The sequence below is a fragment of the Sus scrofa genome, chromosome 15 (genome assembly GCF_054392235.1).
Source record: "Sus scrofa isolate SSC_HxYL_T2T_F1_AM1 chromosome 15, Sscrofa_HxYL_maternal_Yorkshire_Landrace_v2.0, whole genome shotgun sequence".
NCBI lineage: Eukaryota > Metazoa > Chordata > Mammalia > Artiodactyla > Suidae > Sus > Sus scrofa.
Window position 1 is genome coordinate 88,489,200 of NC_139397.1, and position 19,069 is coordinate 88,508,268.

Consider the following 19,069-nt stretch of genomic DNA (forward strand, 5'->3'; position numbering starts at 1 on the left):
TAGACATTTGATGAAAGCCAATCTGTGAGGCACGAAGTGATATCCCATTGTGGTTTGATTTGCATTTCTCTAATTATTAGTGTTATTGAACAGTGATGTTCAACATCTTTTCATGATCCTGTTAGCCATCTTGGTATCTTCTATGGAAATATATCTATTTATGTATTCTACCCATTCTTTGATTGAGTCATTTGTTTTTTTGATATTTAGATGAACTATTTCTATATTTTAGATATTAACCTCTTGTTGGTCATAGCATTTGCAAATATTTTTCTCATTCCATAGGTTATTTTTTTGTTTTCTCTGTGGCTTTCTTTGCTGTGCAAAATCTTTTGAGTTTAAATAGGTCTCATTTGTTTATTTTTACTTTTTTTTTTTTTTTTAGCTTAAAGAGGCAGATCCAAAAAAGTATTGCTACAATTTATGTCAAAGAGTGTTGTGCATATGTTCAAGTCTAGGAGTTTAATGGTTTCAGGTCTTCCATTAGGTCTTTAATCCATTTTGAGTTTATTTTTGTATACAGCATGAGGGAATGTTCTAATCTCATTGTTTTACGTATAGCTGTCCACTTCTTCCTGTGCCACTTATTGAAGATATTGGCTTTTCTCCATTGTGTAGTCTTGCCTTTATAAAAGATTATTCGACCGTAAATGTGTGTATTTATTTCTGGGCTCTCTGTTCCATTAATCTATATGTCTGTTTTTCTGTCAGTACCACGCTGTTTTGATTACTGTAGCTTTGTAGTATAGTCTGAAGTCTGGGCGCTCCAGCTTTATTCTTTTTTCTCAAGATTGCTTTGGCAATTTAGGGTAGTTTGTGATTCCATATGAATTTGTTAGTATTATTCATTCTAGTTCTATGGGAAAATGTCTAGTCTCTTTCAACTGGACAAAAAAATGCATATATGTATCTATTCTCATATTATTCTCCATGTCTCTTAACTTCTCTTGTGCCTCCATTATTTACATTCTCTTGTGCTTACATAATTGTATCAGATCGAAGTCTTAATCTGTGTCTAATCTGCTAAATCTCATAAATTGGTTAAGGATGATAATAGAGAATTAGAGTAAAGGATAATTTAGGAGTTCCCGTTGTGGCGCAGTGGTTAATGAATCCGACTAGGAACCATGAGGTTGCGGGTTCGATCCCTGCCCTTGCTCAGTGGGTTAAGGATCCAGCGTTGCTGTGAGCTGTGGTGAAGTTTGCAGACGCAGCTCTGATCGTGCATTGCTGTGGCTCTGGCATAGGCCGGTGGCTCCAGCTCCGATACAACCCCTAGCCTGGGAACTTCCATATGCCGTGGGAGCGGCCCAAGAAATGGCAAAAGACCAAAAAAAAAAAAAAAATGATAATTTAGGAAGTGGTAGGGTCATTTCAGAGATAGAGGAGACAGATTAAGTCCTTTCTTAAATAACACACATTAGTAAACATTATTGTTCTGTTTGATTTAGAACATCTATAATATCCATGCTATAGAATTAACTAAAATTTTTACTTTAAAAGAAATTTTAACTCATTTTTCCAATTGTTACATTAATTTTTCTTTTTAAAAGGCAAATAAAATGATATATTTATTAAGTGTCAAAGGTCAGATAAGAAACTGGAGTCAGTACAATAACATGCATTTGCAAACTCACTGTATAGATTTATTTGGTGTGGGGTCGCCTTCCAAGCCCTCTCAAGCCTTGCCCACATGTGTAAGAAGGTAAGCATGACCTAACTCAAGACCAGCCCCATATTCTGTGCGTATGTGATTTATTGTTTTCCAAAAAGTTCCTAAAAAGTCATGAGTTCAACAATGCAGCTTAATTCTCCTGCAATTGGGCAAATCCATTTCTTATCGACTCTCTTCAAAAATATATGGCTTTGGAGTTCCTGTTATGGCTCAGCAGTAACAAACCCAACTGGTAACCACGGGGATATGGGTTTGGTCCCTGGCCCTGCTCAATGGGTTAAGGATCCAGCATTTGCCGTGAGCTGTGGTGTAGGTCACAGACGCGGCTCAGATCCCTTGCTGCTGTGGCTGTGGCAAAGGCCGGCAGCTGCAGCTTTGATTCAAGCCCTAGCCTGGCAACTTCCATATGCCACACAGGTGGCCCTAAAAAAAAAGAAACAAAAAAAAATGTGACTACAGAATTGCTTCTCCACTATTCTTATCTATGACAAATTGGTCATACATGTCAATTAAAAATAATTTTGTAAATGGCCTGAGGTGCCTGTTTGTCAAAATTAGTATTCCTTATTAGACACTAACCTAAGATACAGAGGTTTAATTATGAAATTTATTTTTCAGTTTTTACACATTGCATTAATAGCCCCTAAATTTGTTGTGTCATTTAAGTCCCCCTTCTCCACAGATTGTGAATCAGCTTCTTCTTTTTTTTTTTTTTTTTTTTTTTTAATGGCTGCTCCTACATAGGCCTGTGACCTATGCCATAGCTTGTGACAATGCCAGATCCTTAATCCACTAAGCGAGGCCAGGGATCAAACCCATATCCTCACAGATACTACATCAGGTTCTTAACCCACTGAGCCACAACAGGAACTCTTAAACTTCTTTTTTATTTTATAAAAAATTAGATTAACACATGCACTCATCTCAGAAGTGGCATTAAAATACATGCATTCTGTGTATCTAATAGTTAGTTTGGTATAACATTCAGAATAAAGAGATATTTCTTTCATTCCATGTGTAAACAGTCTTCCTTTCCTTCCTCCCTTCTTTTTTTCCTTTCTTCTCCCTTCCCCTCCTACCAAATCCAGAATTATTTGAAGCCACTGTGTTGACATTTTTCTTTTATAGTGAGTTCAATATTTGTCAATGTCAGCCTTTAGACTTATATAGAAAATAACTTCTTGATTATTTATGATAGTAAAGGGGGGACAGCATGGTGGGAGTGGAAGTTCTCTCCACTATTAGAGCTGGCAGCCAATATGATGGGGTTTGAATGCTTTCTGACCCTTGATGCCATCCCCAAAGACGTAAATTCCACCATTAGCAATTTGATCCTTGGGGTTAGGGCATTGCCCCTTATCAAAATGCAAATCCCTCTGGGCCAAAAAATGCCTTAAGCTGCTATCATTCATTAACATCTTATGACTAATTCATATATTGGAATCTTTCCAGCAGAACTCAGCTGAGAGCAGATTTTGTAAGGAGAACTAGAGTGGTTCACTTTGAGAGAGAGTCAGAACTAAATGAGGTCACAGAATATCCAAAGAACAGTAGGCCATTGCAGGCAGAGAGAAAGAACAGCTAGTACCCATCCTTACCCCTATGTGTGAATATATTTTAAATAAAAAAAAAATCCACACAAACACTCTATAAACTTAGAGCAGGGGACATAGTTTCCTGCATAATTTCACTTGGGGTCACATTAGGCAGGAATCATGGAGGTGGTAAGCATCAGTAGAAATAATATCTAGGTGATCAAAGCATGAAGGGTAGTTAGAAGTTATTAGTTACATTTGTAGGATTTTAGAACACATCTGTAATTCTGATAATGACTATTAAAGTCAGACACAAAAACTGGTCATAAGCTTCATTTCAATCTAATACTTAAATATTTGTTTCATGAACTTGGATTCGGGTATATTTGTATATGCTTCCCTTTTCTCTTCTTACATTTAGTGAGCATTTCTAGTGTCCTTATTTGTGCATATTTTCTTAGCTTAGCTACCAAAGTATTACCAAAAAACAAACAAACAAAAAAAAATTAAGCAGCAAATACAGTACAAGGTAAACTCTGATGTGAGTTCTTTGGGAAGAACAGAGGAAGCACTATGTGGTATACAGAAAGTGTTAAACAATGCTCAATCCTTTGGTTATAAATAAGCCTTTGCTATAAAGACTGGCAGTTGGGGGGGGTGACAGTTATGTTTATGCAAATCACCTAAGGCAAGCCAGCAGTTATTCACTGAGATGAGTATTAACCAGAAAATCCTAGGAATTCATCATTGATGAAAAGAGCTTCTGCTCCCTCATTTGTTGGAAATTCTCAAAGATCCATAAGGCTTCAAGAAAGGAAATAAAATTAAAATATCTCCCCAGAGCTGCTTCTGAGGTTATTCCTTCCAGGTCGGAATCCCTCCTTGTCAGGGTAGAGTAGGGTTGGGTGTTGCTGAAGTGTTAGAGGTTAGAGCAGGAACTTCATGAGGTAGCAGAAAGCATCAAGGCTAAGGGAAGGTTAACGGTGGACAGCTATGTGGAAGGCTATGATCCAGAATTTCAGAAGGGACCACAAGCTTGAAGGAGCCAGAGGCAGGTATTGAAGTCAAGTTGTGAGGCTAGAATTCTATAACTTAGTCATATTGGACCCCACAATAAACAGCAATGTTTGTGACTTACTTTGGTGGAGTATGTGGGAGAAAGAAAACTTATCGGGCTAGGGGCTGAGTGAATATTGCCAGCCAAAGCCAGGCTTACTTGGACAGGTCAGCATCTCTATCCTTGTATTCTCCCACTGCTTAATAATAAGTGATAAGAATCATTCTTGCTTTCATTTATTCCACATGAATTTATTAAGCAAATACTGTATTCCAGGCTCCATGTTCTGAGTGCATGGAAAAACAAGTGAAAGGAGTCGATGCTTCAGAGCCTAGAGTCCCAAGGGCATGTGTAAAATACCAGCAAGTCAGACAGAGCTAAGTTGCATGTATTTTTGTGAGGCTGGCCAAGGGCTGATCTTAGAACCCTAGCTTCAACATGTAAATAGTCATGATTAAGCTTCCCACAGAACTCACATTATTAATCGTAAAAATCCTTTGGATCACAACCTTTTCATGGATTGAGGTACTATAAAATGTTGACCATGAAGATATATGCCTTTAACGGATTGATGAACACAAAATAGGTAAGATCTTTTCAGGTAACACTCAGGAAACTTTGGGATTGTCGTATCTGTTTTCTTGCACCTACAGTCCCACCGTCCTGCCCATCTGTTCCTTTCACTCAGGATCCCGGAATCCTACACCATGGGCAGGATTTTCACTTCTCAATATAGAACCGTGTACCTTACCTCATGGTCCAACTGACGTCCTGAGAATAAATCATTGTCCTTGTATTTCATAAGGGACAACAAACACTGATATTGTTTTTAATGTATGCGAGCCTACATTCCTTCAGTATACTCTATCACCAAGAGTCCTAAAATTCTGGATTATAATGCTCTGAAAAATCAACTTTTAATCAGTTCTCGATTACAATTTGAGGAGCCTTGTGTCCAGACCAGGTGTGGTGTGACATCCTATGGTAAGTGAATCCTCTTCATTTGAAGTCTTGAAGTTGTTTTTGATGTCTTAAACAAAGTTTCTCCAACAGCAATGTCAGAATTGTGACATTTTATGCTAGTTTTACAGTGAAAGGGATTCTTTAGCAATGTGTTGAAAGTAATGTGAGTTCACTCTGAGTCTTTGATTATGTTTAATAGCTTTGCTGTCAGACAGTGAGTCATGATCTTTCTCTTCTACTTTACAGTTTGTGTTTACACCTCTTTGCATTTGATAAAAGCAATGTAGCAGGCTCTGCCCATTGACAATGATGACTCCTTTATTTTAATCAGTGCAGGGCGAAAAATAAAAACTTGGCACAATAGGGTGTAAAACCTCTTCCTTCTGCCATTTTAAATGTTAGTAGTTATATGTGTAACCTTGTAGGAAGACTACTTTGTGAAATGAAATGTCAGCATGTATCCAGCATTTGATTTACATGACAAATTTTGCTTTCTTTCTATCAGGTTCAGTTTAGCAAATGTGGTCAAGAAAAAAAAAATTGTCTTCTCTTGCAAGCCTTGGTGATGTAACCATTTATAAGCATACCTGTATAATATTTCATATAATGGGAAAAAAAATCAATGCTACTTTTCTCTTCAATCCAGTGAGGCTGAACGTCTAGCAGTAGGGTATGGTGAGAGTAAACTACAAAGAGAACGCTTACTAAAGGATAGGATTGGTATTTCTGAATCCCTACTGGACTACAATAATTAGTAATTTCTTTCAAGTTTGCACAACTCTAGGCTGAATTTTTTTTTCTTTTTTTTTAGGGTCACACTCTAGGCATATGGAGTGGAATTGGCCATGGCATATGGGGTGGAATTGGAGCTGTAGCTGCTGGCCTATGCCACAGCCACAGCAACGTGGGATCCTTAACCCACTGAGCAATGCCAGGGCTCAAACTTGCTTCCTCATGGATACTAGTCAGATTTGTTTCCACTGAGCCACTGTGGGAACTCCCTAGCCTTCATTTTTTAAAGCAAATTCTTCTAGAAGTCTTTGAGCTTGGCTCTGCAGGCTTCCCACCCCTACATATGTTAATGTCTTTAGTCAGATGTCACTAATTTGAAGATATGTTTTGTTCCTTTTAGTAAAAATAATTTGGAGTTCAACAAAGTAGGTATCTAGGTACCTGGATACTAGCCCATCAGGTGGAAATCTTTTTAGGATCCAAACAAAGAGATGAAGTAATTGAATATAAGGTGGAGGTTGGCAGACTTTATATAAAGGGTCATATAGTAATTATTTTTGCTTTGTGAACTAGGCAGTCTCTGTTACAGCTATTCAACACTACCAGTGTAGGATGAAAAAAGACATAAACAACAAATAAATGAATGCACAGTGATCATTGTTGTGTTCGAATAAAACTTTATTTAAAACAATGAGGAGCAATATAGCTTTGGCCTATGCTAATCCCTAGTATAAGATATCAGCCATCTGGGGATTATATTTTGCACATTACAAAAGAAATAGTGACCATGTAAATTTTTTTTACATGTTCATACAGAGAAAGTGTTGGGATTCCTTGAGACACTGACAGGTTCTTTAAAACATGGCCTAATACTAGCAAGGCCCAGTGCAACAAGTACTTGAGTGAAGGGCAGAAAAGCACTAGATGAGACCTGGGCAGAGGAACCAGGCAGTCATATCTACCTCGTGTGTCTTCCCAGGTATTAATAATGGGGGGGGGGGGAGGACATGGAAGTGGGCATAGAGGAGGGATCCTCGTCATGGGAGAAGCTCGGACCAGGGACTATTCTTGGCAGTATGTCCATTGCAAGTGAGAATCCACCTGAGGCCTTAAGGAAGCAGAATTTACCAAGATAATGGGGCCCTCGTTTAGTAGACAGTTCAGAGAAGAGAGCAATGGCAGTAGAGGTCTTGGACTGCTTGGTAGGGTACCACTGTGGACTAATCCAAGGTATCTGTGTTGGGGGAGCTGATGGAGGTGAAGGCATGGGAGGAAGCAAGGAGTGGTTGATGAGATGTTAAGAAAATGGAAACTTGTGGTTTCAGCAGCCTAGACACCCCAATTTTTCCCCAGATGACCTAATTTCTAGGCTAGCACAAGATTTAATTAAGGCACTGATGGAAGTGTGACTGAATTTCTGACCTACAAGTCAGGCAAGTGTCTGCAGAGAACACAGCAAAGGCTGCAGAAGAGGACCATCAAGACCCAGGAACTCGGCAGCAGCTGACCAAATTAGGGTGATGTGCATTATGCTCACATAGGACCAAAACTAGGAGGGCCAGAAATGAACTTCCTCTTTACCAAGTCCCATTTTTACCTCTGCAGGAAAATCAGACACTATGCCTAATACTGCATTGTTCCATGAGAGTCTCAGCTACTGAAAGTCATATTGTCTATCCCTTTTTTTTTTTTTAACACGTAAAGAAGTTTTACATTGTAAAAGGATTTTAAAAGATGCTGTGAGAATTTAACTTGAAAATAGAAGCGTTTTCGAGATGAAGAGTAGAAACAAAGAACAGCATAACAGGAATTATGTTCAGTAGACATTTCAAGTTAAGATGAGTTTTTGTATTGCAGGCATTTTTTAAAATACAGAGAACAATGCTTTTAATCTTTATGTATATATTTAAACACTCATAAAACATTTCTACTTTTTATGACAAAAATTTCAGTGTACTTACAAATGAAAGTAAAGAAGAAAGCCTGATGTTAACTGCATAAAGGTGTTGTAAATATGAAGCTCATTGCTTTCATAGCCATGAGGAACCTGTGTGACTTTATATACCATTTGAGTAGGTTTACTGTAAATATCCCATAAAGCAATATTCGATTTGCCCTTTAATAAAAGGCAGACTTTGCTTCAGTGGAGAATAATAACCACTCTTTAATGTCATAATTAGCAACTTCTCTCTTGATAAGATTTGCCTGAGAGGAAAAGTGGATTTCAGTTCTGAGAAATTAACATTTCCTAGGTGAACAGGGCTCTAAAAAGAACAAAACCAAATGCACCTCATCTCAGAACCTCACAAGTGTTGGAAACAACAGGCCTGATACCTCAGTCACTCAGCTTTTTGGCAACCACATTTGGGAAGCTGCTGTGACTAACAGAATAGAGGAGCTGAATAGAGATAAGGAGAACTGAGACGCTTCCGATGTGAGCCAAGAGAGATGAGGCAGTCAAATGCACGCAGCACTGACTCAACACACCCTGGACTCCCAGGGTAGATCTCTGTGTGAAAAGTGGGGTCTGGGCTGGAACCACATAAGAAAATCTACCTACCTCTGCGTCCAAGCCTGATTCTGGAAAATGACCTTGTGCCAGGCAGCCCACTGATTGGTATAGGTCCTACTGTGTGCAGAGCAGTAGAGAGAGGGGCCATTTCATGGAACCTGAGAACCCCAATGCAACTAGACACTTAAGTTTGAAACTTGCGAATGTGAGGAGCAGTCATTTTAAGTGAGGGGGGGAATATAGGAAAACTAAGGTAGTAACAAAGACTATTACTCACTCTCATCCAGACTTGAGGAATACTGGGAGTGATGCCCCTCTGCAGAAACATGATGAGTCCCACATCCCTCGGTGTGCATTGGTTGTTGGTTTCAAGCCATGCAAAGCTAGGTGAGTCACTACCATCAGGGGAAACCAAACCATGCCAGCTGCTAAGAAGTGAAATCTTGGATCTGACTTTGAGGTTCCTTTTCCATAAGTCACTTGTTTAAGCTCCCACTTTCCATGCAGAGAATTGAGTTCAGACACTAAAAATGCCCTCATGAAGCTTTTTTTTAATAGTGAATTTATAATGTTATGCCAAGTTCTGCTGTACAGCAAAGTGACTCAGTTATATATTCCTCAAACTATTTTCCATAGTGTTCTATCCCAAGAAATTGGATATAGTTCTCTGTGTTATACTGTAGGACTTAATTGCTTTTTTAACTTCCAGGAATACGTTTGTCTCTACTGAGCCAGCTCTCCTTGGAAAGTTCTGAAATGTACTCTGTTTCTGCCCCACCCCCCTCCGTAATCCTCCCACTGCCGTTCCCTTCCCATGAAAATGTCGAAATTTCCCTTATTCACCAAGTGGCTTGTCTTGATCCCAAACAACTTACTTGGCAGTTGGTTCAATTGTAATACATTTGCTTATCAATGATTTCAGGAGAGTTAAGTATTGCAGACCTTCTCCGCTCAAACTGCTTCCCACACGCCAACCAGGGGCTCTTAGAGAACTCTCCTGGTTGCTAATCTGAGGGGGAACCCAGCAGATCGAATTCACTTAGCTTCTCCATTCAATTCGCCCTGTAATAAACTGGGCTTTGCTAGTTTTGTGCCTGCTTTATACAATGGGGATAATGGAAATAAAATGAATACTTCAGCACAAACGCAATAAAGTATTAGGAAGGCTAATGAAGGAATGATTTGTTTTGAATGTCAGTTGCTTAGAGGCAAGGATTTTGTAACAATCAAATAATAAATGGTTACCATATTGGCAATATAAATATCCCCTTATTGATCTTATACGGAAATAAGTTTTCAGATAGAAAAAATGCCTGACACACTTCAGAATAGATTCTAGAGCAAGTATCTATGATGAATGATCAAGTTCCTGTATTGCTTGCATTACATTTTCAGAAGCACCTTGATATTTCGGTTTATAACTTTTCTTACATTACTTTGATTTCTAGATTCTATAGGGTAATAAAACTGAAGTGAAAGTTTCATGAGTTAAAACAATCAGAACTAGGTTATGATGCAGTAGTTCTCTTAAGCCTGTGCTAGACTTCCTTGGAGTGTTTATTTAAAAGAGTGAAGATCAAGCAGGACCTAGGAATCAGCATTCACACTAAAGAGCCAATGTGTTCCTGTGCTTGTGGCCTTTGATCGTATTTTGAGAAAAAGTGCAATAGAGTACATCCTGCTTTTGAATCAGGTTTCACCGGATACACATAAGAAAGAGGACAGAAAGTTAAGAGGCTTAAAATAGCTGAAATCGAGCTGAGATCAAGCCTCTGGTTCAGAGTAGAGTGCCAAAAGGGAGGAAAAGGATAAAAAGGAATTTATATAGCCAGGCCATTCACCTTGTTCCCCTTTTCCTGATCCACACCAAGTCTACATCTTACAAAAGAACCCAGAGCTAATCCCCCCACAGTCTCTAATGCACCTACTGAGTTCAAGACCCCCTGCCTCTCTGGAATAAAGGTAGGTTTTAGTGAGCAACATCACAGTTACAAAGACTAGGGCTACTCAATGCAAAAAAAAAAAAAAAAAAAAAAAAAAAAAGAGGGGGGGAAGAGGTAAAAATGTCAATCATAGAAATGTAACTGCCTGCCCTACTAATTATTTTAAAACATCTGGATAGCATACTTCGTCTATAGTTCATCCAGATGTTTCAGCTTTGTGTAGAGAGCTATGCTATGCATTCAAGCCATCTGTTTGGAGATGCATTTCCATGCTTGAACAGTCAGTGTCTGATGAGTATATTGTGGGGTGAAGGGAGAAGAGACAGCCTGAAGCCATGCACACGTGCTCCCCAATTTCAAATAGATTCTGTCCCAAAGATTGGTTTGTAACCTGGACATTCAATATTCAGAGCATGGTTTCCTTTGGAAACCATGTTCCACGCAGTAGTTAACTGCTCAAGCCAGTCCGCAGAAGGCACTTTAATCCATAACATGGCTCAGGTAAGGAATGGATTGTATTACCCAGTTGATTTGTGGAAGTTGGATGTCCCCAGGAAGCCCTCGGGAAGAGGAGGAGAGGAAGAATTTTTTTCTCTTTCCTAGATTCAAGGTGACCCTGAACTACAAAATGTACTGCCTCCTTCCCCCACCCCCCGTCAAAACTCACATTCCTAAATTGAATTTCTCTAATAAGTGGGATAAAAAGAAATTTGGACACAGTTGATTAAGTAGATAAATGGCTGATGCCCCCCTAACTTTTGAGGAGATATTTGCCTTTTAAAAGAGTCCTGATATTTACTTTTTAATGAATTTCTAATGGTTGAAGTGACAGACGTTGTAGAATGATATTAGTTCACATAAAAGTAAAAGAGAACTATTCAGATTCTTTTGGAGGAATGGAGATTATAGGCAGGTTGAACCTGTCTAAGAATCCTGTCTTAGTCTGTCCACCGGATGCTTCTTACATTTATGCCAACAACTTCTATTTCTTCACTTCCTAATATTCACATTCTCCAAAAGCTAAACAGTATGTTTTGAAACAGCCAGTATGGAAGCAATTAGGCCACCAAGGTGTGTGTGGTGGGCAGGGTTTGGGTAGAGGAAAAAGGACAAGCTTTTAAACATATGGGTCATTTCTGAGATGAGTTCTGCCACTACTAAAAAATGTATTAGTCTATGTAGACAAATACCTGTGCTGATTGTATATAAATATACCAAATGTGATGCTGAATCATGTTAATTAACACAGACCAACATTTCTTAGTGATATGCTATGATCAATACTGTCCCATTATGATATTCATCTCTAATTAATTTTGGCTCAGCAGGCCAAAACTGCAAACTGTGGCTACTCAGAGGATGGTATTTGAAATATGCATCAATTTACTTATGGACTAAACTAGTGAATGGCTAAGCCTGGGCAGCGGAAGAAATTATTTCACATCACTGCTTTCTGCTGATGTGTTTCAACCGGAGAACCTCTGTAGTGATGAAAAAAATCACTACAGGAGAATTCCAGAGGTGGAAAGAGAAAGAAACCAGATAGATATCTAAGAGAATCTTAGGGCTTGAGTAGAAATCATCCAGCCAGAAGGATTGGCCAATTTATTGGCATTTCCTGCAGAAGCTGTACACTCATTGGTGCCACGCCATTCTCTTGTAAGAGGGTGAGATACCCCAGAGTTCCCATCATGGCTCAGTGGGTCAAGAACTCAACTTACTAGTCGAGTAAGTATCCATGAGGATGCGGGGTTTGTTCCCAGGCCTCGTTCAGTGGGTTAAGGATCTGGTGTTGCCATGAGCTGCGGCATAGGTCACAGATATAGCTTGGATCTGGTGTTGCTGTGCCTGTGTGTTGTAGACTGGCAGCTGCAGTTCCCACTTGACCCCTAATCCCAGAACTTCCAAGTGCCACAGATGGCCCTAAAAAGAAAAAAAAGTGAGATACTTCCATCTATTGTTGGGAAGCAGTGTATCAGGATGATAGAGGGGCTTCTCAAGTCCAAATCTCATGTCTTCACCACTAACCAGCCATGTTGTTTGGGACAAAGTACTTATTAAGTCTACCACTCCTCATTTGTAGTGTCAGACTAATTATTGTCATTTACTCTTTCCAAGGAAGTGGGAAAGAAGACACAGCTTCAAGGGCCCTGGCACTCTGTAAGCATTTACAAAGTTAAGATATTAGGCTGAGGGACAGAGTTTGCTTTCGTGGTCATTCGGTTCAGGGTAATAATGAACGGTGTGTGGTAGTCTCCTAGTCTACCCATCCAGACAAAGTCATTACACTGTAGGCCAACTCTACAACCCCCTCCCCCCGTCCCTGATGCTGAAGTCTAGAGTGGCAAAATGTACTATTTCTCAGAGCTGCCCCTTCAGTGACCTCCGATTCCTGACTCTATAGGTAGCTTGGTCACAGGCTAGAAAAGAATGACCAGTTAAATTTGGGGAAGGATGTGGCTTTCTCCATCATAATCTTAGGATTGTACTGATCACAGTCTGAACACAAAAAAAAGAGGGGGCCCCTTTCTTACCCAGGCTTCGTACATGCAAAGGTCAGCCTATGGTGAATGTAACTTGCTTCCCTGTCCACTTTGTTACCACTGGGCAGGTTCAGCACTGGGACATCCAGGGTGCTTAATTCAGTGTGTGTGTTCAGAGTCGTCAGATAACGGAGAGGAGCAAATGCCCCAGCTCCGACTTGAAGGAGTAGCCCCCTGGTTCCCTCTTCATGAGAGAGAGGTAACTGATTCACTACTTGTCCCTCATGCTAATGAGCACTAAACTTACTCAAAATATACTAAGAGAGAATTTTTATGAAATAAGACATTAAGAAAAAGGTTAGGTTCTCTTTTAGCACTGCGGGCAATTACTGAAATACATGAATTCAAATGGGAGCAGAATTATAATGGGTTTTTGCTTGTTTCATCTTCCCAGGTCCCACCCTTTCCCTTCCTCTTCTTTCCTTCCATTCTCAGCTCTGCCAAATAGGACTGTAATGAGAGCATCTAGCCATGTCCCAGAAGCTCATTTTAGAGCACCCTTTGATGTACAGTCCAGTCCATCCAAGCAGATTTAGTCTTGAACATCTAATTTAGTATATAATCACCTATGAACATCTCTATCTGCCTCATTAGATCATAGCTCCTTAAAGATAAGGATCATGTGTTTTCATCCTTTTTTTTTTTTTTTTTTTTTTTTTTTTTTATGCTGTGCTCCACCCCTCCCTGCCTCAGCAACTGGGTCTGAGACATTCTGAGATAAGCTCAGTGATAGGGATAGTGATAAGGAAGGAAGCCCAGGAGGTGGGCTCAACAGCCTGCTTCCTAGTGCTTTCTGCAGAGCAGGCTGGTCACTGGGGACATGCCAGTAACTCTGGTGGGCAAAGCAGCGACTCCAGCCTCTTGGTTGCCTTGTTGCCTCTGCTTCAGCCCCTGGCACGGCTCTGTCCTCACCCAAACCCCAGGTCCTTCGTATCTTCTCTTGTATCCTGACCTCTGGTGAGTGTTTTTTTTTTCCTTCTGTGTGTCTTTTGGTATTAGAGCCTTTTTTGTGTGTGTCTCACATCTATTCTCTTGGGGAGAGGATTTGATTAGTTTAATTACAACAAAGGTTCTCACAGTAAGTTGTCTCATACACCACAGGCTGGTCTACAGATGGCTACACTCAGATCCATACCCAGTCAGCTGTGGCCCAGAGTAACTGTGTTACCTGAGATAAGCATGTCCACCTGGGCCCAGGGCACTTGTGGGTCCTCTACAGAGGGAAGCTTTAGGTGTGGTAGGTCCTCAGCCTTGCAACACCTTTCCTCCAAAAAAAGAAGACGCCCTCCAAATAGGTCTCCTGAATGGCCAACTGGTTCGGGGGACTGGGCCTTTGCTGTAGGCAGAGAGAAAAACAGATATTTTTTGAAAAGAGGAGCACAAGCCTGAATTCCAACATTGTACAAGACACAAAGGAGAGAATGATGACTAAAATGTGGTGCCCACTCTCAAGGTGCCCACAGACTAGAGGCAAAAGACAGATCTCTGAGCCACTAAGCTCAGCAGCATATGACAGTGGCTAAGAGTATGGTCTTTGGATACTAGTTCAAATGACAGATTGTCTGTTTAGAATCTGTGTGACCATAACTTCCCCAACCTTCAATCTCCTGATTTATAAAGTAGACCTTTGTTCTGGGAATACACAGGAAGGGAAGAATGCCCAGGAAGTGGACTCAACAGCCGCAAAGCCTGGAGCTTTGTGAAGAATTAGAATGTGGGGATATTAATTCCTTACTTTCATGAGGTTATGATAAATACACATGTACATAAATCACTTAGCCCAGTGCCTAGCATTCAGGGAAATTTTACTGAAGAATAGCCATCTGTTTTTCTAATGCGATGTAAATGTTAAAATAGAAATATCCATTAAGGACCATGGAAAGGAAAACAGGAAAAAATGGAGGTCAAAGAAGCGCCCTACTGAGAGCTAGTTGTTTGGAGCAAGCCTGTAGTGGGCAGGGTCGAGGCTGAAACGAGGAGCACAGAGGTTGGTTTTTCCCACTAACCATCCGCAGCAGATTCTCTCCAACCAGATGGGAAGCAAGAGACAACCACGTGGGGAAAACTGAGGCATGCCAGTATGCTCAGGACACGGGCAGCCCCATCTGTAATAAGCTACTCCATTATCCCTCAAAATGCATATTCTATGATAATGGGAGAGCTCAAAATGTCTGTAGGTTTGCATTGATTTTGTGTCCATATAGGCCTACTAGGGTCTTATTTTAGCTGAGGCACAATTTTGAGGGCTTGTTTATTTAAGTTGAACTGCTCCTGGGAAAGCATAGTATGAAAAATACATGACTGCGCTCTTGGATTTACTTAGCTTGAGTTTTTCTCTCATCACTAGAGTCTCAACCCAAAGACTTCTAGTTTGAAAGTCTAATTAACAGCCAAGAGGTCATTATAGAAGGACTTGAGAGTTCATTTAGGGATCCAGCCATACTTAGTTTATATCATATGAAAAATTAAACACAAATTAATAGTCACAAAGATTTGTTTTTCCTATGTGGTTGTCTTAGACCAGAGGGGGGAGATTTATACTTGTTTAAGCTTCTGATTAAAGAAAAAGATCCCCTTTCATAATAAAATGAGGAGAACTATTTTTTGACTAGAGGTCACAATTTATAAGATTAACATGCCTGGAATTATGATAACAGTGGCACTTTTGAGAGTCACTGAGAAGGACCCTGAGGGTGGGAAAGTGAATTGTTGTGATGGATGTGGGAAGCTGATAACACAGCAGCATTTGTCCTCTGCTACCTGCAACATGGTGAACAGTGCTGTGCATTAACAGGACAAGAAGGACCTGTTAAAAATCAAGCCCGCACCATCACAGACACCCTTTTTTTCTGAGATGAAAATGAAATGCTGAATTTTTCTCCATTCTTGTCATCTTCCTTTTTAGACATTTGGAAATTATCTTCTATTAGCAGATTAATCTTACTTTATAAATGTATTAAGCCTATTGTAAGTAGACTCATCTAAAGAATAGCGGTTGATACTTGTGCCTTTGGCTTCTCCAATAGTTTCTTAAAGCTACCTAATAACTCTTATTTCTTATCATCTGTAAATTGGGATGCTTAATAAATTTCATATATGATCATTTAACATTCTACAAAACAAAAAGGTTTTGTAGAATCAAGATGTCACCCTTATCTTTGGCACTCATGATACAGTGTTTTGAACTGTAAAAACGCTGAATAAAGAGTTAATTCCATGCACCAGAGACAGGATTTTGGTTGCAGCATATTTAAACCTGGAGTGCAGCAGGGTGCTTTATAATTCAATGTCATATGTGCCTATGTGACCTTGAATTACTTGAGAACAGCCTCTGGTTGGTGGTGCATTCCTCAGAAACCTTGTTCTCAGGCTCTAGATAACTTCCAAATATAAAGAAATAGAAAATAACCTAAAATAGTGAAACAGTGGTCATCTAGTGACCAATTTGCCTGTTTTCAGCACCCTCTTTGTAATAATAAAAATGAGTTCAAGTTTGAATTTCAGTAGCAGTTTTTTCTTCTGCAACAAAAGATAGATTTTCATATGATGATGCTGGACTGATACAAAACACCATTTCCCTTAGAACAGTGTTGCTATTGTCACTATCAGGCCCTCCTGCCTTGGGGAAACAGCATACACTAAAAAATAAATAAGTAAATAAATAAATAAATAAATAGTACATTTATCAACATTAGAAATAAAATTACATGTTGGATGATTGTTCCTAGGAAGAAGGCATTTAAAGTCAGTAGATTCACATTTTTCTTTTTTTTTCCTGTATGTATTTATTTAACTTTACCCATTATGTTGTTTGCTGATTCTGTAAATTAAGGTATTTTTTTCCATTTGTGCACTAGATGTTTAAGGGGACATAGAAACATCAGAAGAGGAAGGATGTTTAAAAGAGATCTTATATGGTAACCCAAGGCAGTGAACCAATACTTTATAGGTTTGTAACTGGCCAGGGCAAGCAAAAGTCCTGTTATTTCATAAGCATTCTTCTGGTTCTTTGTTCAGAAGTTCCAAGTCTTTTCCAAGCAATAAAGTTCAACATCTGGAAATAAACATAAGGAATTGATTCTCTCTATACCAAACATCACAGGTTAAAAAGTCTCCAACTCCTACAAATGCATTCAACCAAGACATTTAATTGGCGCATATTTAAGAACAGGATCAGATCTTATGGGCTCTCATGTCTGTTAAATATCCAGGTTTTAAACAATCCATTGATGACTCCCTACCACAATGCCTTGCACATGGTGGGTACACAAACATGTTGGTTGAATCAACTTGAGACTTTGAGTGAGTGAGGAAGGCCAGATGTGAAAGGGAAATTATCAGATTTCAACTTCTCTTTTTTTTTTTGTTTTTTAATTTTTTAAATTTTGGAGGGGGGGTGTTTTTTTGTTTTGTTTTGTTTTGTTTTTTTATTATTTTCCCACTGTACAGCAAGGGGGTCAGATCATCCTTAGATGTATACATTGCAGTTACAGTTTTTTCCCCCACCCTTTCTTCTGTTGCGACATGAGTATCTAGACAAAGTTCTCAATGCTATTCAGCAGGGTCTCCTTATAAATCTATTCTAGGTTGTGTCTGATAAGCCCAAGCTCCCGATCCCTCCCACTCCCTCCCCCTCCCATCAGGCAACCACAAGTCTCTTTTTTTTCTTTACTAATTCAAATAACAAATGCTAGAGAGGGTGTGGAGAAAAGGGAAACCTCCTCCATGTTGGTGGAAATGTAAATTGGTACAACCACTATGGAAAACAGTATGGAGGCACCTCAGAAAACTAAATTTAGGCCTACCTATGATCCAGCAATCCCACTCCTAGGCATATATCCAAAGCATTCATTGAAAAAGATACATGCATCCCTATGTTCATTGCAGCACTATTAACAATAGCCAAGACACAGAAACAACCTATATGTCCAATGACAGATGCATGGAAGAAGATGTGGTACATATACACAATGGTATACTACTTACCCATAAAAAAGGACAAAATAAAAATGCCATTTGCAGCAGCTTGGAACTAGAGATTCTCATACTAAGTGAAGTAAGTCAGAAGGGGAAAAACAACTACCATATGATGTCACTTATACCTGGAATCTAATATGTGGCACAGACAAACCTATCTAGAAACAAACAAGCTCATGGACATGGAGAACAGACTTGTGGTTGCCAAGAGGAGGGAGGAGGGAGCAGGAGGAATTGGTAGTTTGGGGTTAGTAGGTGCAAACTATTACATTTGAAATGGATAGCAATGAGATTCTGCTGTATAGCCAAGGAACTATATCTGAACACTTGCAATGGAACAGGATGGAGGATGATGTGCAAAAAAGAATGTATATTTATGTATAACTGGGTTACTTTGCTGAACAGCTGAAATTGACAGAACATTGTAACTCAACTATAATAAAAAAATTTGAAATTAATTATAATGTAAAAAAATACATGTACCTTAGGGAAGGATCCAGTTTAACAGGTACATAAAAAGCAAACACATCTGTAATCTCCATCCAGTAGTTTTCAACTTCTTTGTTCTGGATTCAAAGTGGTTTATTTATAGTCCCTACAGTTCTTAGCGCAGTAATATGTCACTTGATATTTAATTCAAATGAAAATCAAGATTTAAAATATTTTCATGTAAATCCATTAAAACATTGTCAGTGTTTATCAGTACTTGAAATTCATGTTACTCAGTCATGAATATGGCATTTCAAAAGAGAAACACTCCATTCCTTCTGCCACACCATTCTTTTGTAGTTGCTATTATCTTTTGAGAGAAAATGTATTATCCCACAACAGGCTGAGACTATAACTTTAGACATGTCCAAAGAAATGAAAATGGGTCTTTTTCCTTTGGAATAGGCCACTTCTCCTGCCACTCAGGTCAACCAAATGCCCTAGGAGTCTTAAGACACTTTTAAAGAAAGAAGTTGCTTTGTGCATATAAGAAGAGTCTAAACTGAAGAAAACGTAATGAAGAGGTACAGTTGAAGAAAACGGCTAGTTCTTGTTTAATGATTTGTTTATGTGCTGATTGAGCTGATACTCTGTCACATTTAGAGTTGGGGATGTCTCCAGGCTCCTTTGTGAAGAAGTAACT

General features: G+C 39.3%; 1 protein-coding gene across 1 annotated transcript in view; it reads left to right on the plus strand.

The window, feature by feature from the left end:
- Nucleotides 1-4,964: 4,964 nt before the first annotated feature.
- Nucleotides 4,965-19,069, plus strand: part of B3GALT1 (beta-1,3-galactosyltransferase 1) — a 107,269-nt gene continuing 93,164 nt past the window's right edge. Inside the window, exon 1 of the mRNA XM_084999382.1 lies at nt 4,965-5,251. Coding sequence (XP_084855508.1) covers nt 5,104-5,251 — 148 coding nt within the window. The 5' untranslated portion in view covers nt 4,965-5,103. The remainder of the gene's footprint in view (nt 5,252-19,069) is intronic.